A 25,306-nucleotide genomic window follows, 5' to 3' on the forward strand; every position below is an offset into this window, starting at 1 on the left:
GTCATAGGGCAAATAAATTGTGGTTTTGCACTCTTGCCCGAACTAAGATGCCTTAAGACAGACTGCATTTCCTATCAGCAATTTTATGCCAAATATGGATCTCACCTGATAAGTCCAATGGGCTGGTACTTGTAGAAAACACTGTAGCTTGCCCATTGTTCGTACAGGAGCTGTGAACAGTCAATAAATATATCACTTGCTACAAATATATATATTAAAGAATTAGAGGCTATTTTTTGCAGATATATCAGTTTTTATCAGTTTCACATTATGTGTGCTGATGCAATAACATTTATTGTGCCAAAAGAAGAGTTTCCAGACTTTAATTTCACTATCATCCATCCATTTGTTATTGGGGGTTCAGGGATCAGAGGTCTATTACATGGCTGACACAGAAACAGACAACCATTCATATATATAGTCACACCCACAGCCAACTGCTATATGATGCAGTTATAAAGCAGCTGACTGCATTAGCTCTGTACATTCTAATTTCCTAATTCTAGCAGGTGAAAAGCACATGACACCTAGCCCAAAAGGTTGATTCTGTTCATCTGGACGTAACGTTTTCAGTGGGAGAAACGTTTCATCACTCATCCAAGCGGCTTCTTCAGTCTCAGCTGACTGTCACCTTATAAACAGTACATTTGCACAATGACTGAAACTAGCCCACTAAATGAACAATGGCTGTGAGATCAGTTTTTTGATCACTAATATAACCAGAGGGAAGCTACACCAAGTCTGAAAGGTTTACCAAAGATACATAAACAGGGTGTACCCTTTAAGACCAATAGTCTTGTATGATCCATTCGGTCACCTATAACATCTCAAAGTTTCTGGCTTCAATCCTCAACCCGTTGGTAAGCAGCTCTAAACACTACATCCACAACACTTCAGATTTTGTTTAGAAGGTGAGAGATGTCATTATGGAGGCAAATGAAACAATGGTGTTGTATGATGTTACGTCTCTCTTCACTTGTGTTCCAGTCACTGAAGCAGTAGACGTAGTGCATAAGAGATTACAGGATGACCCCGACCTCAGCAACAGGACCACTCTCAGCACCGATCAAGTGTGTTTGCTCTTGGAACTGTGTTTTCATTCCATCCATTTCACATACAAGGGTCAGTACTACAGACAGAAACGCGGGTGTGCCATGGGTCCCCCAGTTTCACCTATTGTGGCCAACTTGTACATGGAAGAAGTAGAAAAGAGGACCATGTTATCCTACCCAGGGACACAACCAAGTCATTGATTTAGGTATGTGGATGACACCTACAGGTGGACACTCTTTCAATGAGAATGTACACATCCTGGACAGGGAGGAACGCTGGTTTAAGGGGGAGTCAAGGAGGCCATTTATGTGAAAAGGGAAAGACCAGCTCTGAATCGAGGAGGGGGTTGTTAGGTTTTTGTATTGTTGATTGTCATTTATGCTTAGAAATATTTACTCATATATGCTTAGAAGTATATAATCATTTGTAGATTGAAAGAATGTCTCATCCTAGGAGGTCTATAACAACTCTGTGTAGCATGAAGAGGGGAGTGCGTTCACTCCTCTTCAGAGTGTTCCGGCATAGATCACACACCTCCTAGGAGAGGTCGTATCTTCTCCTGCTGATATATGGTATAGCAAACACACGTATATCTGTTTGAGTGTAAGAGCCTTTTGTTCAGATGTACCGCTAGACTCCTGGCACCAGCTTTGGGGAGTCACATCACTCTCTCGCTCTCTCTCTCTCTCACACACACACACACACACACACACACACACACACACACACACACACACGGTATTCTTTGTTCACATGTATACCTATGTAAGAGGTCATATGTTAATGAACCTATGCATATTCATGTAACCACAATAAAAGAGCAGTGTTACGGGAGAGCGGACGAGAGCAACTGGGGTCAAGCGAAGGAACGGCGCCTGTCCAGTTCTCTCCCGTGCACGTGAAACATAAAGAACTTGCCTACTCGTGTCTTGCTTGCTATGTAATTACATTGTCTTCAACGTTCCAGCGAATAGGTTCAAGCTACAAACCTATCATTAATTGGTCCTTCGACGCCGGATCCCTGGAGTCGACATTCACCGAGGGGAGAAGAGACACGCTGAAAGACTGACGTCAGCCAGGAAGTTCCTGTGGATTAGCTGTCTGTCTTTCCTCTACGACGAATGACGATCGGCGGGATTCGAGGCTGATATTACACGCTAAGCAACACCGAGTAAGTTCAAAGAGCCCGACTCTATAACCGTGTGAGTGTGTAGTTCCTTAGCCGCTTTGTGGGGCTAAGAACGGTGTTTGTCGCTGCTTTGTGGAGCGATAAGTGAGTCCTCTGCCGCTTTTTGGGAGTTGAGTGAGTTCTCCGCCGCTTTGTGGGGCGTTGAGAAGTTCCGCGGAGTCCAGACTGTGCTGGACAATAGGCCTATTTTGTGTTGTTGTTGTGTTGAGTGTGTTTGTGTGAGTGAGTGCGGAGTAGAACACGTGGTCTGTGACGCTGACTGTTGTTGTTATCATGGGTTCCTAAGCAACCAAGAGTGCGTCAGAGGGTGACAGACTGGACTTTGCTGCTGGAAAACAGCAGCCTTGAAGAGCGTGTGGAGAAGGCCAGCCCACATCAGCAGCAGTTAAGCTATGCTCTGGTGAATGGCTTCCCCCACCCCTTGTTGACACAAAATGTTTAGATGATTCTTTAGATTGCCCTGATCAACAACAGCCTATGCTCCAGACCATTAATTTCACCAATTGTTAAAAGTAATCTGCATTAAGCTTAGGGTTGCTCAACTTCAGTACAATCACATATGAGATGAAGTAAAATAGGTAAATATTTAAATTAATGAAGTGCATAGAGGCACTTGACCTGTTTGAAAGACTGTCGTTTTATTATGAGCCATCGTTGAGATATAGAGCACACCTATGAAAACAACTAATATGCTGAACCCTGTATGAAACAGCTGAAAACTACATGATGGAGAAGTTGAATTGAATATGAAAGTGCAAGTCTTTGCCACTGTGGGCAAAGCACGCAACCACTGTGTGAGGTTGCGTTGCGGTCTCTTCTGAGCTGATGAGCAAGCTACACATTATCAGATCGGGAGCTGGCTGAGAACTCATCAAAGAGAGAGAAACAGAACCATGATAACTCGAGTATGTAGCGTATCCGTGAGTTCAGCTTCTTCTTTCAGATGCACAGCAGTTTTCCTGTATCTTGACTCATGTGTGTAGAGTGTTCATAGCATCAGCATCATGTTTTTGTTTATTTGTTTTGTTGGGTTAAAAAATAATTAAATAAACTTGTGATCATACTTATGGATCACCATGGCACATATCATCAGCCATCAGATTTATTTATGCAGATGAAAAACAGTGAGTGTGAATGTGCCTGACGTCGCAGTGTGTGTGTGCGCTGTGTAAAAGTAATTATCTCCAATTGTGAGACCGGTGATTCTGCAGGTCACCAGTTATAAGAAAAAAAGAGTAAAAAAGAGACAAAATCTACATTGTAGATGAAAAATAATAGGAAAAAGGTTTTGTGTCTATTAGCCAAGAACAACTACAATCTCATTTTCTGCTTTTAAGAAAGGAGAGTTCAGAAACAGAGAGAGATGTGTGTTGGTAAAGCAGTGGTGATAATAATGAAAATGTCTTAGTTTTGTCACTTTCAGATGAAAAGCAGACCTGAATCAATTTTCCACATGCAGCAGTCAGAAGGAAGTTATAGTTTAACACCATTGGAAATGTTCAGGCCAATTTTTGGCTAACTTATGTACAGCACCATGTGTCCCTCATCCTCACAAGCGAGCTCTCACTCCTCCCTGAAGACAAGGAATGCAGCCCCAAGAGCAATAACATGGCAGATAAAGAGACAGCAGCAAAGTCCTGAGCAAAGAGACCCAGCAAGCAGCAGCAGTGTGGACAAACAGCAGTGGAGAAGAAGAGCAAACCATCACCCTGACTGGATGAATGGCACTGTGTTTCCAACAAGCTGCAAATTCACTGTGTATGTGAAAAGAACGTTTGAGGAGAACTGAGGAGACTGTTGGAGTTTGACATTTGCCACCTTTGGAGAAAATGGCAAGAAGAGACAGTGAAACAGGACAAAGCTGAAGAAGAACTGCCGGCTATTGGACTGTTGAAGTGGGACAACAGAGTGAGAGGAGGTAAGAACACAGAGAGTGCTGTTGTTTAATGTGGGAAATCAAAATTTGGGTTAGCCAACCTGGGGAAAAGAAAACTGACTGTTTAAGTGGAGAATTGAGAAGAGTCTGAACCACTGCAAAAAGAAACATATGCAAAATCACACACACAAGCAGAACATGCATTAACCCTACTAACACAAACAAAAGAGAGTCCATGAAGATTAGACACCATTTTGAGCATTTGAGTCTGTTTATCATCTTGTCCAAGTCACCTCGTGTGATGCAAAGACCAGTGGACTCATAGCACATTAGTTAAAAATGATCAATTAATAGCAGAGAAGTGTGTAGGAAAGGCAGCTTTAAGAACATGGCCTTAAGAACATGCAACTCCACAGACATTGATTAAACCTGCCTAATAACACAAACACACATGCAATGAAGATCAGCTTGTTATCTTTCATCAGTGTTAAAAGTGTGTCAATTTAGCAGACGCTTGTTATCAAATGCTGAATTTACCCAATGCTGACAGTTAACTCTCTAGGTTACAGGACAACATTTTAGTTTTTGTGAAAAAAAAAAAAAAAAAAACAAAAAAAACAGGATTCTGTTGACCAACCAGTGATCAGGCAATAAATTTAGTTGTTAATATAGTAAATTGGGAGATGCTTTCTGCCTGATTGATGCAGCACAAGTAATTTACTGTATGAGGGAAATTCTATTTTTGTGATAATATTTTGAACATGCATTTCTGTTGTCCTGTCAACTTAGTGGGTTAATAGCTGATATGCAAATTAGTTGATGGTTCTTAGATTAATGAAAGGTGATTGAATTCTACCACAAGTGAATGGGATGTGTTGGAGTTTGTTAGAATGGAGACTCTAAAACACTGAGTTTCCTGTTGTGATGTGCGAGTGAATCCTGCACCCAGATACACAACTCTGAATACATGAGAAACTTCTTTTGTGAAATGCATGACAACATGTCACACGTTTTATGATGACGGGAAAAAGGAAAACTGAATAACATGGGTCTGTGGCCTAAATGAGTGAAGAGCACAGACATAGGGATTAAATTCATAGCTAATAAGACATGAGGCTTATGTTGTGTGTTGTGCGGCTGATGGTTGGGTTGGAGTTTATCTAGCTGATGATTTTTCTTTTGTTGTGAAGTTGAGCCTGCCAATTAGTATGATGGTATGATAAACCATGCTAATGGTATGATTTACCCTCCTGAGATGAGGAGCGTGTGTCATGACTGAACGAGGCCTTTTTATTTTGATACTTTCACAGTGCACTGAAAGTTTTGTTTGATGATCTCTGTTTGAGCAGATCTGCACGATTAGAACAGAAGCGCTATACAACGTGTCGTCGAGAAAATTGTTGCAAGTGAGTTTCTCCACATTAAAATGGGCTCAGGAGAAAGTCACTTATCTGGGACAATTAGAAAATAAGTTCCTGTCCAAAAGGATTCAACGAGAAAATCCAGTCTAAATTCTTTTCTTTTGGAATGACGTCATTTTGCTAAGAGTGGAAACTAAATGCGACGATAGGTTCCACTATCAGCAAAGAAAGAATGAATGCATGAATGAATGAGTGGAAGAGAGAAAAAGAAAAAAAACTGACTGACTAGTAAAAGCTGACAGAAGCTGACAGACATCACTGTGCGAATTTAACCCCTGCCTGACAAAGGTGCAGATGAATCTATGTGTGTTTCTTTTTACAAGGAGCAGGAAGATGATAGCAACATCCGAGGTTGCGTGACGATTTAACCTTTTAAATGCCACTTTCTGTGTCTGTGCATCTATCAGGGGTGTTATTCACTACCTTGTGTTGCTCACAGAGGTAACTGTGAGAAAGTGTGTATACACCTGCGCAGCGCTAACATTTCTACAGCATTACAGTTCTTTATATGAGTTGATCATGTGATTTATATCAGGACAGCTGGTTGATGTTTTCTACTACATGATTTTTGGGTTCATGTATGAAGAAACCTGTGTTTACAGGTTGTGGGTTGGTGATGCTGTTACACTGTGTTGTTGGGAAAATGTTAAAGGTTACTTTGACAATGTGAATAACATGCGAGACATTTCCTGTGTTGAAACTAGTGTCACTTCTTTCCACAGCTATAGATGGCTAACTTTATGGTCTTTTTACAGCACCTCTGGAACCTGTCAATTTGTGCCTGACCTCCAGGATTGTCCATGTGTGTTGCTAATGTTTGTTTTTCTAAGAGTGCATGTAGAGGATTCAGCAGAGACGGACAAGTAACATGGGAAAGCAAATAAGAGATGCAGTGTTTATGGAATAGTTTAATATGGGGCTCATTAGCTGGCCACTACTGAGCTCCTAGTGTTAAATACATGGAGTGACTTTGCTTAAGGGAAGTCACCGATTACATTAATGCTAACTGAGCACATGGGATGATCCATGTCTGAGGCAAATTATGCCAATAATTGTAGTCTACTGATTTGAGAAAACCTGCACATGATACTTGTCCTGTTGATGCTGAATGCTTTATTACTCTTATTATACAATTTTCTTTCAGACAGGAATCTGGTTTTGATGAGTTGACTCATGGGAGTGTCCATGCGTCAAGAGGAGGGGTCCAGAATTAACATTAAACAATGTTTTCTATGATTTTTGCAGTACTTTGTGTGATTAACAGTTCATTTACGGGTATTAAACCTATGCAAAGTGGTGCATCCATGTTCAGATGAGGCTTTGATGGTCCATAAATGAAGCTCACTGAACTAAAGAATGTGGTTTGATGATGGTTGACATGCTTTCCAAATAGAAGTTTCTCCTCCTAGCAAGGAAATACAGGTGCAGCAGTCAGAGTATTGCTGAAAGGAATCTCCTGAGAAATCTTCTGAGGCCCAGTGAGAAGCAACCCATTCCAGGCATAGCTGACAGTCCAGGCAGTGGTTGAGGTCAAAGGTCAAGCTTTTTGGGGCCCACCATGGGATCAGATTCCTGAGCCACAGCAAGGACCATGAAGCTGCGTTGGAATGAGAGCTGTGCCAAGGGGGCTTTCCAGAGGCCAACAGAGGAGATTGTGGACGACAGACGGGCACCTGAAGGATGAGGGGAGTGTGCCAAGCTCCATCGACAACGCAGGGGGAGTCCAAGGATGGCATCATGATTCTGTGAAAAGCACAGGAACCAGAAGCTATGGTGGTGATGACAGCAGTTTCCTATGAACATCACCTAATGCTGTGTCACTGTACTGTGCATACGATGGCACACTGAAAACTGCTGGGACCATAACAGCAGTAAGATAACTGGATCCAGCACCCTTTTCACAGAGGGTTTTTCCTGTAGAGGATGGACAATGGAGGAGTCATAAATATCCCCCACAGTACAGAGGCCTGAAGTGAGGTGATGGGGGTTGGCAGAGGCCGTAAAACTAGAGTGCTGAAGAGGTCTGCAGCTTTCACGATAGCTGAGACCCATGTTGACAAACAACAAACTCAACTGGTATGTTTGACTGTCTATTCTACATACATTTGGACTCTGGTCCTATGGACAGTGATGGGAACAACTGGAAGAGACATTTATGACGCCCTGCAGAACTTAAACCGCTCTGCAGAGAGATGTGCGATTTGCATGTCTTGCGGAGGAGCACAACCAAGCTGGAGTGTTTTGAAAATGTTAATTTCTTATTTTGACCATTAACAATTCATTGGTTCACTTGTAGGATGCAGTTTACCATTGAATGAGATCAATGAGAACTTGGATAACTGCTAATGTATTTGTCAAACTGTGTACATTGACATATGCTGAGTATAAAAATGTTTGCATTGACACTGTCAGACATGAGGTATTCATAACTGGGTACTTTTCTAGCATAATTGTCAAAAGGGGAGAAATGTTAGGTTTTTGTATTGTTGATTGTCATTTATGCTTAGAAATATTTACTCATATATGCTTAGAAGTATATAATCATTTGTAGATTGAAAGAATGTCTCATCCTAGGAGGTCTATAACAACTCTGTGTAGCATGAAGAGGGGAGTGCGTTCACTCCTCTTCAGAGTGTTCCGGCATAGATCACACACCTCCTAGGAGAGGTCGTATCTTCTCCTGCTGAGATATGGTATAGCAAACACACGTATATCTGTTTGAGTGTAAGAGCCTTTTGTTCAGATGTACCGCTAGACTCCTGGCACCAGCTTTGGGGAGTCACATCACTCTCTCTCTCTCTCTCTCTCTCTCACACACACACACACACACACACACACACACACACACACACGGTATTCTTTGTTCACATGTATACCTATGTAAGAGGTCATATGTTAATGAACCTATGCATATTCATGTAACCACAATAAAAGAGCAGTGTTACGGGAGAGCGGACGAGAGCAACTGGGGTCAAGCGAAGGAACGGCGCCTGTCCAGTTCTCTCCCGTGCACGTGAAACATAAAGAACTTGCCTACTCGTGTCTTGCTTGCTATGTAATTACATTGTCTTCAACGTTCCAGCGAATAGGTTCAAGATACAAACCTATCAGGGGTCTAATGGTACGTCTTTCACCATCTTACAATGCTGTGATTGGAGCCATTCCCCAACTGTGAATGGTAATCATGGCCATTGACCAAGTGTCATTTATGTACAATCATCAGAGGAAGAGGAAACCTGCAGTCAGCTGAGACTGAAGAAGTCACCTGGATGAGTAACAAAACGTTTCTCCCACTGAAAACGCTACGTCCAGATGAACAGGATCAACCTTTTGTGATTTCCTTACCTAGAAGATACATGATAGTTAATTCAGTATCTGTAATGCTAAATAGACTAGTTATTATGTAGTGCTTTTCTACTCTACTTGAGCTTCCAAACTCCATTAAGTTAAAAATAGGGTGTAAGAGCACAGTTTTGTCATCAGTCAATTTAGGTTGAAAATAAGTGAGATTTTTTTTTAATAGACTATGTTTTGGTGTAATACTGTTACAAATAAGTATTTGAATTCTCTACTTACCTTCCTGTCATTAGGTTCTGCATTCACCCCTACAATGTCTCCCTGTAACACACAGGTTTCATATTCAGTATTATACACATTTCCGCTGTATAAAAGCTTCCCTAGTTGGCTTTAGGTTAAAATTTAGAAAAGGAATATTTGTAAAAATAACAACAATAATACATTTTATTTACATTAAACAACAAAATCACAGCAGATATAAATAAAACAGTAGAAAGACACCATGGAATTAAAAGTCAATACATCATGAACTAAAAACACACACAGCGCTTTACACAACTTGTACATTCACCAAGTCACAAGTTTCTTTTTTTTAATAAAAAAAGAAAAAAAAACAAAAAAAACACAAGCTACTGTACAAGCAGCTTAGTATTTGTAGATTTTCAGAAACCCACTGAACTGTAATCATTATCTTGGTGTATAAACATCAGCCTTCTCAGTCAAACATGGGAGAGATAGCCCAAAAGTGTGATACTCACATCATGGAGGGGATAAGCAGATGTGTACACACCATTGGCTAGCAGACTGGTGAGCCCTGTATGAAGACATATTTAACAGAATTATAATTCAGAAACACACACACACACACACACACACACACACACACACACACACACACACACACACGTAACATCAGTTACTCATGCTCTGTCACCTTGTTGTATACTTAAATGCAGAAAAGAGTGCATGATCAACCATTAGTTCATTATCTGAAGCCCTTGATTTGCATCGAGTATAATGTAACAATCAGCTCTTATCATCAACACATTTAGTAAATCGCTCATAAATAAAAGCCAGTGCAAAGCTGCTGTCCTACAGAGTTTCTGTATTTTGTACAGTTGTGCAATACTTGTACTTTCTTAGCAGATCACTGCCACTTTTGCCGATAATAACAGTGCCGGTGGTCACAGTTTTATTATCATTTGTTGTGCAAATCTGACTTTCCTGTGAGTTATGTGCAGTGTTGGGGAGTAATGGAATACATGTACCGGTGTTACGTATTTAAAATACAAAATATGAGTAACTGTATTCTGTTACAGTTACCGTTTAAAAAGGTGGTATTCAAAATACAGTTACTTTGTTGAAATAAAGGTATTACATGGGGGTCTTTTCCTGTTTCATATGTTAGGCTCACTATTTTTGGTAATTCCACGCTGGTGGAAACCCAAACTAAACATGCATTAAGAGGTTCTAATGCCTGTGTGCCAATCTCGCGGCCCATGTCACCTCTACTTGCAGCCGCATAATGACGTGACGAAATAATTTTGAAAATTATTGTTCAAAAAATGATTTAATATGAAGGCAATAGGCAGAGTGTTACAGACATAGCCCTAAATAATGTAGCCTCATGCGCAGTGTAGCAGAGTTGTAAGTAAGCCATTAAGACTCGACTGTACACTGTGTTCGTGTTTTCCTCCAAAACAATAAGTTCCGTTGGAGCAGCCTTTCAACACCTCTTTCTGTGTCTCGCTAGCAAAGTTGACCCAGACAACAAAGTAAAGGTAGTTTTTGGTTACGAGCCCGACACGGAACCCAATGTATTAGCCAGAGGTGCCTTTACTACGGTTCGGAGCCCTGGATCTGTTTTGTATACACGCGGAATAGTTTTCTATACAAGATCGCTGCAAAAAGTGCAGCCTTACCTAATGTCCACCCTACTGTTACTCATTTTATATTAAGATTTAAAAATCTAGTTGGTATTGGTATGGTGAGTAACCTTCAGTAATAGTAATAAATGGTAAATGGACTGATTCTTATATAGCGCTTTTCTACTCTCCCGGAGTACTCAAAGCGCTCTATACAACATGCCTGATTCACCCATTCACACCCACTCATACAAGCACTTCTAAACTCAAGTGCAACGTGAACTACATTCATACACATTCATACTCGGGCAACTCGGGGTTAGTATCTTGCCCAAGGATCGAACCACCAACCTTCCGATCAGTAGCTGATCTGCTCTACCACCTGAGCCACAGCCACCCCTAAATCACACAGTAACAGTGCATTTATGTAGCTGTAAAAAGCATGATAATATATTAAGTAAAGTATTCAGAATACATTACTCTCATTGAGTAGCGTAACGGAATACGTTACAAAATACATTTTGGGGCATGTATTCTGTAATCTGTAGTGGAATACATTTTAAAAGTAACCTTCCCAACACTGGTTATGTGACTATCACCTACATTTTATATTCTTAATTTAATATTCTTACGGTTTAATTTCATTTCATATTTTTCTTCAGGTGCTCTTAAAACCTAGAAGTGGACTTTAAAAATTATTTTAGGTAGCTCCATGCCCTCCTGGGTTTTAAATGCACCTTAGAACACACATGCATCAACACTACATATGAGCGGGCGGAGGGAGGTTTGGAGTCTTCTCACATCCCCGTTCTCTGCGGCCTGCTGGAGCGTGGGGGCTAGGAGGAGGAGTTGGCCGTCCAAGTGGGGTCTGTAATGTGGGGCCTCCCTGCTGCTGTGGAGTCGGGGTGGTCTGCTTCTCCTTACTGTAGGGAAAAGGATAACACCACCTGGGTCTGGGTGCAGTTTCCCCCTCCAGGGGCAAGGATACCTAGACCCGGTTCTTAGAGTACACTTGGGGAGTGTGATTGTGTGTACAGTGTCTCTCTATGTCTGTCTCCACGTTGGTTGAGTGTTGAGTAATTGCATATGAGAGCATGAGGGTGGGAATGGATGTTTGTATCTGTGTCTATATGTCAGGTTGGGTATCAGACGCCACCTCTCTAGGGACATCTCAGGCCCTCCAAGGTATGGAGGCCTATCTCCCCCCACCACTTCCCCTGCCAGTGGCAGACGCCCTCAGAAATCGGTGCGTTGGTGGTTCTTTGTGTCCGGGGATGGGCGTCCAGGTACACACCGGCTCACTCCTTAGCAGCTGCTTATCGGGGCCTGGAGCCTGGGGCTCGCTCGGGCCACTTCGGAGGTGGGGTGCCCTCGGCCTCTCGGCCTGGGGCTCAGTCACTCAGGCACAGCTGGCTGCCGGCGGAGCTCACGGGCACGTCACTGCAACCCCCCCTGGCTTCTGCTCCGCGGCTGCTGAGTGACCCCTCATCTGGGACGCTCCTCAGCTCTTTCTGGGATAGTGGCGCGGCTGCCCCTCTGTTGGTCTTCCTTGGTCTCTTGTGTTCTGGGGGCCTCTGGATGTCTGGAGTTTTGATCTCCTCCATACCTGCTTCATGCCCTGGAGGACGGGGTTGTGGCTCCCCACACCCTCTACCAGATCATTACATGAAGGAACCTTTTAAATACAAGCGTGCTCATGCTCACAGGTGTACACACGGGTGATCACACACACACAAACTACACCTTTTTTGGCTCCTATTTCAAAGCACACTGTGCGCTGTCGATCTTATGTGCTGCACAATAATGTTTAATATTTAGTATTTACTGTTATATTCCCATATACCGTCGTGATGTTGTTTATTCTATTGCTCTTGTTTTCTTCTGCTTGTTTTCTTTTTTCTTTCTCAACAGGTGATCCAGGTGATTGATATATGTATTTTTTGTCTGCTTATTTTGTTGTTTTTTGTTTTTTGCCCTTTATCCCCGTCCCTCTTCTCCGCTGTTTCCCCCCCCCTCTTTCTTTCTCCCTTTTCTTTTCCTCATTCAAGTCTGTCCCGTATCTAGCAAGTGAAAATAAAAAAAACAAAACAAAAAAAACAATAAAAGGTGAATCAAATAGACCATTACGGCAAGGCTGGGATGGTCCATTTGGTAAAGTAAATCCGTGGGGCATCTTTCTTCGCCTTTAGACAATAATTTTGATGGCAAAAGAACCAAACGGGACAGGCAAAAAAAAAAAAAAAAAAAAATTGTTTTACTGTGTTAGGCTGTTTTTTCGTGTTAGAATAAAGGAGTTTTTTTCAGTACAATTCTGTTTCTCACACAGTCAAAAATCCTCTATGGGAATATTGACGTACATCTAATATTTTAGCTATTGTACTGATATGGTTAAAATGGACATGATGGTGAATTCTATATGTGTCAAGACCACTCTCGACCTGTGGAACTAATCAAAGAGAGACTAAGATTAATTGCACATTGATTCATTCCTAGTATCAGAAAGGCAGATGTCTTACCCAAGGGATATTTGGGTTTCATGCATTTTGTCCTCTTCAGCACCTCATAGACCTGACCATTAAACAACAAAAAAGAAAACTGTAGCAATAATGCAGTTTCTATCTTTGAGGATGAGGAGCTGAACATTTAACAGAGACAAAAATTAGGCACAGAGGAAAACAAAGCAGGGAACTCCGATTCATGAAGTGTTTTGGTTAAATGCCAGCCACTCTCTTGTTGTACAGAATTAAAATAGGAAACCTTATAATCATATGCCAAACAATGGTTTCTTTATTTTGACATGTAATTGAATCAGTATATCCATCTACTAAAACAAATACTTACTATGGAGCTCCGAGTCTTGCTGTCAAAGAACTTGTTCTTGTCAGAGAGATCAAATCTGATAAAAAAAAAAAAAGAAAAAAAGAAAGATGAGTTACAGATGCAAAGAAAGAGTTATGGTATGTTTTTGAAATGTTCTCTTTTTCACTATCTAGTCTATATAATAGATACAGGAAGGAAAAACAGAGGAAGTCTGAATTGAGTGAATCCGTTACAATTCCTATATTAGACAGGAATTCCACAAATCTATTGCTCTTGTTACCTGGATAAGAAATGCCAGAAATGCTTTTTAAGATACATTTTGTAATCTAAAACTAGGAAAGTTGCTTAGGTTAGAGTGATTTCAGAGCTGAACATTAAGTAATAGAGAAAATGTGGAGGGATATCTCTTGCAAGCTATTAGTCAGAGCTGCAAATAAAGCTACTCACTGCCCACTCTCTCCTCCATACATCCCCATCTCCACATCTCCATACATGTCATTTCTGGGAGTTCTCTTTCATTGTGCTGACAAAATATATGTCTGCTGTAGACTAGCTTTATTTGTTTCGGTGGGGTAAAGAAAATTGATGATGATCACTATACGCACCTGATCATGATGAAAACGTAAGCTTCAGCTTTCCTGTTATAAAGTTGTAAAGTTGCCAGTTCCAACTTCAGTTCAGTTTAGAAAAACAACATGAAATATCAAAGTCTATCCTGTTAATTTTTTTTATCTCTGAATCCAGATTTGTGCAGTTATCTTCTCTCTGGTGTTTAATACTAAAACTGATAGTAATGTTCTTGTTTCCTTCGAAGAGCACTCAGAATCCATGAAAAGATATTACCTCTCTGTCAGCTAACATTTGTCATTTTTTCAACTATTTAATGTTTTTGAATGAATGCACTACATCGAGCTTCCTTTCTTTATTATCCACATTTCAAAGGTGTTTAAAATTAACACACAACTGACATCAAACACAATTAGCATTTGTTTAAAATTAGTTTTTGATCTCCTGATAAATCTAAAACCGACATTTTCATTTTGTATCACCTCTGTTTCAATCTACAGCAGGTACTGAAAATTATTATTTAACACTTGTTCAGCAACATCCTTATAGCTTCTTGTTTTAATGCTATTTGCTACTGAGTATAAAGTGGGTTTCTAAAGCACTTCTGCTACCTGCAACTGATGAGATGAGCTCTGTGTAGGCTGTCTTTATTCTCTCTAGGCTCTTTCTAGAGAGCAATGAAGATACTTGAATTTATTCACTTGGGGCAGAAATTCATTCCCAACCTGGAGGTGGCACTGCAACCTTTTCCAACTGAGAACCATGGCCTTAGACTCAGAAGTTCCAATCCACATCCTAATAGCTCTACTATTGGCTGCAAAAACCCCAGAGTAACCTAAATGCTTCATGAAGCCAACAGAATCACACCAACTAGAAAAAGCTGGGATTAGATACAGAGACCACTGAATCCAGCATCCTCAACCCCTTAGCTGAGCCTAGAAATTCTATCCATAAATTATGACTAAAACTGGTGACAAAGACCAGTGATGGTGCAGTCCAGTACCTTCAGCGAACAAGCCTTACTCTTTGCCAGCAGTACAAAACCAAGGTCCCACAATGGTTGCACTGGGACCAAATAGCCAAAAACATTGAGCCCAGAACCCCATATTCCCAAAGCACCCTATAGTGTACATCTCAAGGGATGCATTTGAAAACATTCTTGAAGTGCACAAAACATATGAAGACTGGCTGGACAACCTTCCATGTATCCTTGAATAGCCTTAAGTGTTTGACGACTGGGACAAAAGCTACATTTTTCTTCTGAATCCAAGATTTGACTAATGGGGAGACGTTCTTCTCTAGTATCCTTAAATAGATCTCCTCAGGGAATCTGAGGACTGTGACATCCCTGAAGTTAGAACACACCATCCGTTCCCCTTTTTTAAAAGGGTGGACCACCACAATTCAGACAATCCAAGGGAAATGTCACTGATTTCCAAGAGACTTGTCAACCAGGATAACCCCCAACATTTAAAGCATTTTTTAACCATCCCAGTGATCTCAGCTGCCCCCTCGTTTCCAGACTACCTTCTCTACAGCAGACATGTCTGCCAGAATTACTTTGAACCAAACAAAAGCCTTTCAGAAATCACTAAGGTTTTGTTTCGGTTGGTACCTAACAGGTGCGTCCAGAATCCCAAAAGCCAACAAAGCTCAACAGGACTGCTTTAACCTGACAGCATCTTTCATTTCTGGTGTCCACCATGTAGTTCATGTGCTGCTGCTACAACAAGTAGCAGTTACCAAATAATGAAAGATTTGTGCAGCCTCCTCAGCAAAAAGGCTGTGAAATGAGGTTGAGGTTTCTCAGCCATAAGCTCAGGCTCCTTCCACACCAGAGAGGTGGCACTCCATTTGCCTAAAGGAGCTGTATATTAGATCACCAAGACTACCGCTTTCAACTGCACACCAATCCACAAAGTACAGGATCTGTAGGTCTTCACCTATATAAGCAGAGCCCAGCCAGGCCCTACGGGTTAAGGCCTCAATGCTTTTAAATGAATTGGCTCTAGGGTGGTGCCCTGGGCAAGGTTTGAATCCTTGTTGAATATATCGTCACTGAGTTTGGAAACTCAAACCAGTAAGCAAGCTTACTTGCAAATTTCACTTGCAAAGTAGGGTCAACTACTTTGTTGTCTTCATTTTAATTTTTTATGTTGTTTTAAATAAAGAGGAATTAAATGGCTTGGAAGGGTTTTTTTTAACCTTTTAACTATGCACGCAAAGGTTTAAATGATCTTCTAGGGCATGGGATACGATTTTCCAGAGAATTGATAGGTCAGTAGGCATTGGCTTCTGTATAACCTGCTCTTGAAAAGAGGAGAAAACCTCCTTCGTAACACAGAAAACCCAGGGTTAAACCTGAAGCTACTTCACTATGTCTTAAAACAGTGCTTTAGAGTAGGCCTCAGGTACAAAGATATTCTTGACCCAGTGTTCGAGAATCATTCTATTAAGTCAAACTAAAATAATACTGATAAAGTGATAAACACTGAAGCAATAGAACTTCATGCAGACCACAGCCTCCATTAAGCCAGAGTATTAAACCAAATATCACAGAATTATCCAGAGCAGAGCTTCTCATAAATCACATTATATCCCTAAATTAGTTGCAAAAAGCTCATAATTCATATTGAAAATAAAATGCCTTGATTATACATGACGAAATTGGAAATTAGTAACAAGCTACAAATTTGTGGTTGTCTTTGAGTTTGGACAACTCACAGACAACACACACAGGTTCTATAGTGTGTATGCCTAAGCACATTTATAAAAGCCTAAGTTTGAGAAATATTATTTGTCAATTGCCTTTATAACTATAAGCAGATACTTTACTTACAGGTGCTGTTTTTCTCTGGAGAAGGCATGACAGAGGGGTTTCTCACACTGTGATCGGCTGGTATTGACTTTTGGGTGGAGAGGGGCTGTAACTTTGTGAATGAACATCCTGATCTTCTCCACCACATTGCTGCCTTGTTTCACTTCGTAAACCTGCAGAGGAGATCCAAATAAAAAAAAGTAAATTAAAAAAATAATAATAATAAACAAACAATCCAAAAACTACCCAAAAGTAGCAATTTGATTGAATAATAATTTCATTCCAAGAGCTAAAATGTAATATATACACTTTTTCATTTTTTGTTTAGCAGCCATTCACTCCAAGAGCCTTGAAAGCTTTAGACGTAGAGAGCTTTAGTTCTTTCTGTTGCTGTGTTCTTTCACATAAGTTTTGCTGTCAGTTTATTAAAAACAGGCTGCTGGTCAATAAATTTAAAAATAATTTACTTAGGTACTACAGCAATTATAAAGAAAACTGGACTACATTATTGGAGATACTTTCAAAAAACTTTAAGAAAAGCACAAAGCAATACATATAGGGGACTGTGTGATAACAGTCTAAAGAGGATGTATTACATTGCCTCCAATTATTTGTTTTACAGTGGATATTTTTGGACTGAGTCAGCTGATATTTTGTATTTTGTGAAAAGGATTGTGCAACAGGAAAGCATCTGTACACTTCTGAAGTCAAAGCACAGCAGCAACATTGAGTTTACGTTTTAGAAATGGGAAATAATTGGTGGAGTACCTTCTTTGTTGGCATTTTGAGTTTCATGAATTCAGCCTCTCGACACAAAACATTCCAAGGAGCATGGATCTTTAAGAAGCCAATTCCAGGGATAGTACTCTGAAATACAACAGAGGTTTTGATATTTAAAAAGTATCAGTAAAAAAAACATAATTAAAAATTCTAACGGATTAATTCCAAAAAAAGAGCACATCCTAAATGGCAAAGTGCACAAACACAATATATACACACTACTGTTTTCTTAGCAGAAATCAAGTTAAAAACATGCTTATGTGTTTCTGCAGAGAGCCTTCTTGAGAGATTTTCATCATTTAAAGCAAAACTCAATTCAGTTATATCCATAAGGGCAGAGTTACAATCACTTTTATATATACCATTACTTTATGCACAGTGAGCAATAACAAGTACAACTATAAGCAATTATAAAAGGATGCAAATACCTCTATGCAATTCTGAGCCAGTGGGGCCTTTAGGTACCAAGATCTAAGGCTAGCATCTCAACAAAATTCACAACCCATTTACACTGACTGAGGTGAAGGATCCTGATGTATTTTTTCTAATATATTTTTTTCATCAGCTACAAAAGTCAGGAAACAGAGTGTTCAGAGTATGCTTTGATTTTGATCATTATCATGATAGCCCATACCCCTATAAAACTCTGTGTTCATTTATGTCTTAAAGGCATTCCTGTTTTAACTAATTGATGTGTTAATATGGCTTCATGAATAGATAAAGCAGAGTATCACCTGCATAGTAGTGAAAATTTATGCTATGTCCTGTAATGACACAATTTTACAAAAAAAAATTGAAGCATGCATTCAAAAAAGTACACCTTTGTGATTTTGTTTTTGTTTTTTATCCAGGGCCCATCCTTATCAGGATTGCAGGGGGGCTGGAGCCAGCCTACCCCAGCTACCATATGGCAAGAGATGGGGTACAACCTGGACAGGTTGTCAGTCTGTCCCAGGGCTCCCACAGAGACACAGACAACCATTTGGACTCACACTTCAAACTTAGGGGCAATTTAGATTCACCAGTTAACTGAATGTCTTTTGGCTGTGGGAGGAAGCTGGAGTACCTGGAGTAACACGGTGAGTATGGAGGACCACAAGAGTCACATATATCGAAATAAAGAATTCTGTGCTTGAATAATGAATTATGTAATAAGATATGCATTTTTAAATTCATTTACGAATTCATTATTAATTATTTTATGTACTTAAACATGACTAAAGTAAAGTATTATTTAGTAATTTAATTTAAAATCAAAACACTTATTTATAAATCAATATTTCAAAATGAATTATTAATCCATAAATAAATACTTGATAGCAAAAATGGATTTCTAAAATTAACAATGAAACTCTCAATAAAAACCTCATTTCAAAAATCATTTTAGAATTCCCAATTAAAAAAACTGATTTTCAAAACAAAAACAAATACAATTTAAAAGGTAAATGGGTTCAAAAAATCAAAGATTTATTTCTGACATTAAAAATGGTGATTCCACTCCTCATTTGAAAATCAATTTCCTTGCTCCATTTCCTGTTAGCTCACAGATTTGCTATTATATTTTGCGAATCTGTGAATGAACTTTTCAACTAATAACTATGGGATTAGCTATCTCATTTCAGAAATCTCGGAGCAATGCAAATTAGCCATGCATGTAATGTAAGGAGCTCTCTGATTGGTTAGACAGACACAGGCTTGTTGCCTGCCTTTTTTACACTCCTGTTTGTGCTCATAGCTTTGCACAGTTAAGCTAAGAAGTGTGTGTGCTTGTGCAAAGGTCATTCAGCTTCAGCGTTTACACTCTGTCCAACACGGATATATGAAGAATGAAAGGTCTTTGCAGTGAAATGAGAACTGTGCTCCTGTTGAATGTAAGGTGCTAACATGACTAATGTTAGGTAGCATCACAGCATGTAGCCCCGCTCTTTTAAGATCTTTTTAGCTTGTGAAAATATTACGTATTCATATTTCAGTACAAGCTAGCTACTGTTTTTGTAAGCTAATGGGCTTTTCACAAATAAAAGTTTGAACCAACAGTGAGCCCAGTTACATTTATACAGGGTTAGAGCAGTGGCTGCCAGCTACAGCCTTTAAACTCGTGATTGAAATGCTACCTGTAAACACATCAGTCCAGATGTTTCCACATTACTTTATGATACTTGGAGTTAAAAGAACTGAGACAGGGTGATTAAAATAATAGCTGTCAGTTCTCTTGTGTCCTCTGAGACTGGAGATGACACTATTTAAGTTCATTTATTTTAATACTTGAGTGCACACATTAATTCTGAACTGCACATAGATGATGATCAGGGGCAATGTGCAGTTTTATCTTTTATATGATACCTGTCTTTATTAATGCAATTTGAAAATTGATACACAAAAGTTGGATGTTTTATGAATTTATCTAATCCCAGCCACAAAACACAGAATGCTGAATCTTATTATATTTCAATCAGTAGAATTTGTACAGTACCTAAACCTAGTCAAATGTGTGGTAAAGATACAGAAGATAAGATACACCTTCAGTTGAAGTTATAAAGCTTTACAAAGCATTCAGGGCCAAAGGCCCTCTGCTTATAAAGGCCCTGAATGTTGTATCATTTACAGTAAATGATGTGGAAATAATTTTCACAGAGGTCATAAAGTTATTAAATCACTGCTGATACTTTGGTCGATGTTTACATTTTCAAATTATTTTTGTGTCTTTTTTTGTTGACAACAACTTGGAGATGAGGACACACCCACATCTGTTCCCTACCATACATATAAAGCTCTGAGTCAGCTTTGTAGCATCAAACACCCACCCATGTGGACTTAATGCAGAAGAGACTGTGTAACCCAGTAGAAAAAAAACATCTTTTTTAATTTTATTTTAATTTTTTATTTTTCTTCTTTCTTCCTTCCTTTTATTTTTATAAATGCATACGCACTCTTTAACCTTGAAAAATATTTATTTTGAAAAGAGGAAGTGTGATCCTCTCTCTACCTTTATTTTGCTGTTTTACAGTTTAGAACCACATGCCTTTAAAAGACCAAATCTGTGCAAAAATGTGGATTCACTGTCATTTTCTGTCAGGTAAAAAAAATGTTCCCCTTTTGCACGTTGTCGGGTTGTTGAACTGCATAAGCAGGGTCTCTCGCAGCGTGCTATTGCTGCTGGGACGGTGGGACGCAGTAAGACAGTCATTTGGAATTTCTTAAATGATCCTGAGGGTTATGGAACGAAAACGTCAAGTGGAAGACCCCCCAAAAATGTCACCAGCCCTGAGTCAAATTAAGGCTGTTATCAGATGGTATCTGACACTGAAGGGCTTCAAATACAAAAAAACGTCTGCAAAGGCCTCGTCTCCTTGAAGGCCACAGGAATGACCATTTGGAGTATCTCTATCTGTAGAGATACATTCTAAATATCTGGGGTTCCTACTATACAATAAACTAGACTGTGGCCAAACCCCAACCTTCTCTACAGGAAGGGCCTCCCTATGGAGGCTAGTATCTTAACATCTGTTGGAGTGGGTTTAACAGTCGATGGTTCCTAGCATGCTTCTCTATGTTGTGCTGGGGGTGCTGTATCAAAAAGGAGAATATTCACAAACTAAATAAAATAATCAAAAAAGCAAGCTTAGTTGTTGGGCTGAACTTGGACCCTCAGGAGGAAGTGTGTTTTTATTTTGAATTATTATCAATTAATATATTTTGGTTTTGTTATTGGATCAACTCATTATAGAGTCAACTCTTTATAGAGTGAATGTTTTCTTTTATTGTGTGTGGGAGCAGCCGACCAAATGTATGAATTTCCTTAGGGATTAATAAAGTTGTCTGAAGTGCAAAAGAAATGAAATGAAATGTCACCATTAGCTGATTATCCAGAATCAGCCCAAACTGCTTAGAACAATTCAATTCAATTTTCTTTATATAGCGACAGCAGTCCCCCAACCCCCAGGCCACGGACTAGTACCAGTCCATGAGTCGTTTGGTACCGGGTACCAGGTGTGAAATTTATAGTTTTCAGGGTTTTTATTGGTTTTTATTGTTGTTTTTTGTATCGTTTTTATTGTGAACTCTGTTTCCCTGGGTCTTTCCTGTGTGTTATGAATAAATCTTCTTTTATTGTTACCGGTACTGGTTTTATTTTGTTGTAGTTATGTCCGACACCTTAAAGGCCAGTCCGTGAAAACATTGTCGGACATAAATCGGTCCTTGGCACAAAAAAGGTTGGGGACCGCTGGCTTAGAGGACTTTTTGTTAGTAAATCAGTTCTGTTATTAATTGAGAGCAGGGATAAATGTGAGCAAAAACTAATAGGATTATGTTAAAATCAAATAATTTGACTTTTGCAAAATGTCATCATTAAGTTATCTTAATAAAATCCCCATCCCAGCCCTCTCCCTTCTCACCTCTTCATCCTTTTCCAGCTCTAGTCCTGTCTTCCTGAGGTTTTCCTCAAACTCATCCCGTTTAAAGCGCTTGTCATCCTCATGATAGTCAGTCTGATGCTCCTGTGCGGCAACCTCTGGGTCTTCTTTTGGTTGAAGCGGAGCTCGGCTGCTTCTTGTGCTCAAGCTGCGCCAAAGTCGTTGTATGAAGTTGTTATCCCCAAACCTTGACGACCGTCTTCGTGTGCTGCCAGACTTTTGGATGTGGTAAGTCAGAACATAGTCCACACGTCGCATCCCATCAGAGAAGTACGGGCCAAGTACTGTGTCTGGGCATAGATCCTTCATTGGCTGGAAGCAAGACAGAAATTCAAAACATCTCCATTAAATTGTATTTATATAGCATTATATAGCACCAAATCACAACAACAGTCACCTCACGCATTTTATATTGTAAGGTGAAGCCCCTACAATAATAGAAAAAAAAAATCCCAACAATTACCCCCCCCCCCTTGAGCAAGCGGTGTATCAACAGTGGGTGGGGGTGGGGGTGGGGGTGGGGGTGGCATTAAACACTTTTAACCTTCAATGTTTAAAACCTTACTGAGATACTATTATTTAAACAGGACCAATGTTGATATACTAAACAGTACACAGGTAGCTGTTGGGTGTCATGTTTACACAGGAGCTACATGAGCTTTGAAGGCCTGGGCGTTGTGTGAAGCTGAGCTTTTTTACATGTAGCACACAGCAGATGATTCTGTGTCAAATGGCATCTGCATGTTTGTTTTTCTGACACTAGCTCAATATAATATAAAACTGATACAATGCAGCTTAAATTATTCTGTATGCTGAAAAAAGCACCTGGATATCCTGAACTAAATGAGCAAATTAGCCTTTTAAAATACTTCATATTAACAATAACTATAGTATTATACAAAAGTGTATAATACTTTAATTTATTTATCATCTTCCATCCAAATCATTGAATTTAGGTGTTCACCATACCTGCAGACTGCATCTACAAACATTTGTGAAAGAATGGGTCACTCAGTTGGTACACCTAGGTACAGTGACAGAATGCCACATGTGCAGCAAGTCTAGTCATGAAGTTTCCTTGCTACAAAACTTTACACAGTCAACTGTTAGTGGTATTATAACAAAGTGGAAACAATAAGGAATGACATCAACTCAGTCACAAAATAGTAGGCCAAGCAAAATCACGGAGTGGAGGCGCATAGTGCACAGAGGTCGCCAACTTTCTGCAGAGTCATTCACTAAAGATCTCCAAACCTCGCTATAATGCGGTTCATCTTTCGTGGCCTCGCTGTCTTGCAGGTTTTTTTTGTGCAATTTTGCATGCTTTTTTTTTTTGAAAACAGGGCTTTGTGTTCTGCGTCCTGATTGGCTGTAGACCATTGTCAATCAGTCTCGTGCCGTGTCTCCTGAACAGTACAGACTGTGTTCAACTTGTCAAATTTACATAAATCTTCGATTGCTCTTTCACTTCATTGACTCTGAAGTGCTGTACTGCATGCTTGTAAGTTTTCTCCCCAACAAACACAACAATGTCGACGAAACGTTTTGCACCATCAAAGGCACCTGCGGTAGCACCCAAAAGCCAGAAGAAGATGCTAACCATTGCACAAAAAGTTGGACTTCTGGACATGGTAAATGAAGGTAGAAGTTACCATATTTTTTGGACCATAAGGAACACCGGATTATGAGGCGCAGACACAGCAAAAAAAAACCCTGAAAATATACACTGGAAAAAAATAACAGCATTCATCTTATAGGCAAACTGGTTTTGGTGTAAAAAACAAAAAAACAACAACAACAACAACAACAACAACAACAACAACAAAAAACAAAAAACAAGTGTCTCTGACAAATGGCATTGGAGGAAAATAGGCTCAATGCTGTCATATGCTGTCCATGCTGTCACGTGTGCGTGTGTGTGTGTCTAATACTAAAAATAACAACAAAATTAGTTTAAAAAGTTCCTCCACTTCTGTTTTAATGTGAGAAGAGTTAAATTAACAATGGAATGAACAGGAGAGATGGAAGAAACTTTTGATACTTATAGACTCTCAGTTTAAATTCTGTAAGTCAGTCACTGTGTTTTTGGAAGGTCATTTTGTGAAATCACAGAAAAATGCTTACTATTTGAAGAATGAAATATATGGGTAGATAAAAAGTTGTGGGACTAAAAAGAGCTGAATAAACAAGAAGAAATTAATGGGGAAAATAAAAGGTTTCAGCTTCTCGATAGGAATCCATTAAAAAATTGGCAGAAAAAGTCATAAAACTTTCGAAACAAAAAAGTAATATCCAAGTAGTACTGAAAAAGCTGAACATTTTGGTACCTGAACAGTTATCTTCTTCTGCAAAACTTCTGCTAAGTGCACAAAAGTTGCAAAGTACGGAAGCTAAATAAAAGGCACTAATAATACAGATTTGGATACTATAATAAATATTTCATTTATTAATGTGCTTGCTAATTAAACAGTCACATTAATGAACATTTTTGGACAACATATATTGTTTGCTTTTCAAAAATAGTACCAGTAAATAAGGCTTAAAAAAAACGGAGTAAATATTTGCATTCTGTCTGTATTTTACACAGCATTACAATCTTTTCCAATTTTGGGGCTGAGAATGGCACGTTAGTGAGGGTTTATTCTCGGGAATGTCTACACCTGATGTGACGATAACGTGGCATGTACGGGGGGGGGGGGAGAGAAAATACAAACAAAGATGGAGACTGATAGGTGCTGTCAGTACTGAGAAGGGAGGGCAAAGAAGATAAACATAACTTAGAGAACTTATTTTTGTAACATCACATAGTGATGTGCAAAGTTCTTGTTTCTTGTTTCTTTAAACTTTGCTTCAAAGCAGCAACTTTCTTATAATTTTTCTAAATTATCGGTTTTTGTCATGACCAGTTGTTCTTCAGGATTTCTCTTTGTCAGTCCGGTCTTTGGGTTAGGGTTAGGGATGGGTTAGGGCACCTGAGTGTCAGAAGAATGTTGTTTTTTTTTTCTATTGATTGATTTATTTCCCTTTTGGTTGAGAAATCACTGAAATCATATTGACTTGCAAATCAAAAGAAGCTAACTCAAGTTATGAACCAGTGTTGCATCTACATATAACAGAAAACTTAGTAAAGAACCAATTTTAAATTGTATATATTTAGGGAGTTTGTCACTAGTAGCTTGTCAGAAAAGCAGATGATTTGCTCCCA

The 25,306-nt window shown here is 39.5% G+C and overlaps 1 protein-coding gene across 6 annotated transcripts in view; it reads right to left on the reverse strand.

Annotated features, from left to right (window-relative positions):
• The window catches only part of ano1a (anoctamin 1, calcium activated chloride channel a), a 51,802-nt gene that overhangs the window by 18,329 nt on the left and 8,167 nt on the right, over window positions 1-25,306 (reverse strand). For 5 of the 6 annotated variants that reach the window (XM_019354823.2, XM_019354825.2, XM_019354822.2 and 2 more), the window contains exons 3-10: window positions 22,084-22,413; window positions 17,675-17,773; window positions 16,928-17,079; window positions 13,543-13,597; window positions 13,218-13,269; window positions 9,595-9,650; window positions 9,116-9,157; window positions 106-170 (exon numbers count right to left, since the gene is read on the reverse strand). In XM_019354823.2, coding sequence (XP_019210368.1) covers window positions 106-170; window positions 9,116-9,157; window positions 9,595-9,650; window positions 13,218-13,269; window positions 13,543-13,597; window positions 16,928-17,079; window positions 17,675-17,773; window positions 22,084-22,413 — 851 coding nt within the window. The remainder of the gene's footprint in view (window positions 1-105; window positions 171-9,115; window positions 9,158-9,594; window positions 9,651-13,217; window positions 13,270-13,542; window positions 13,598-16,927; window positions 17,080-17,674; window positions 17,774-22,083; window positions 22,414-25,306) is intronic. The other variant, XM_019354824.2, reaches the window with a different exon arrangement.

This window comes from Oreochromis niloticus, linkage group LG1 (assembly GCF_001858045.2).
Source record: "Oreochromis niloticus isolate F11D_XX linkage group LG1, O_niloticus_UMD_NMBU, whole genome shotgun sequence".
Classification (NCBI taxonomy): Eukaryota; Metazoa; Chordata; class Actinopteri; order Cichliformes; family Cichlidae; genus Oreochromis; species Oreochromis niloticus.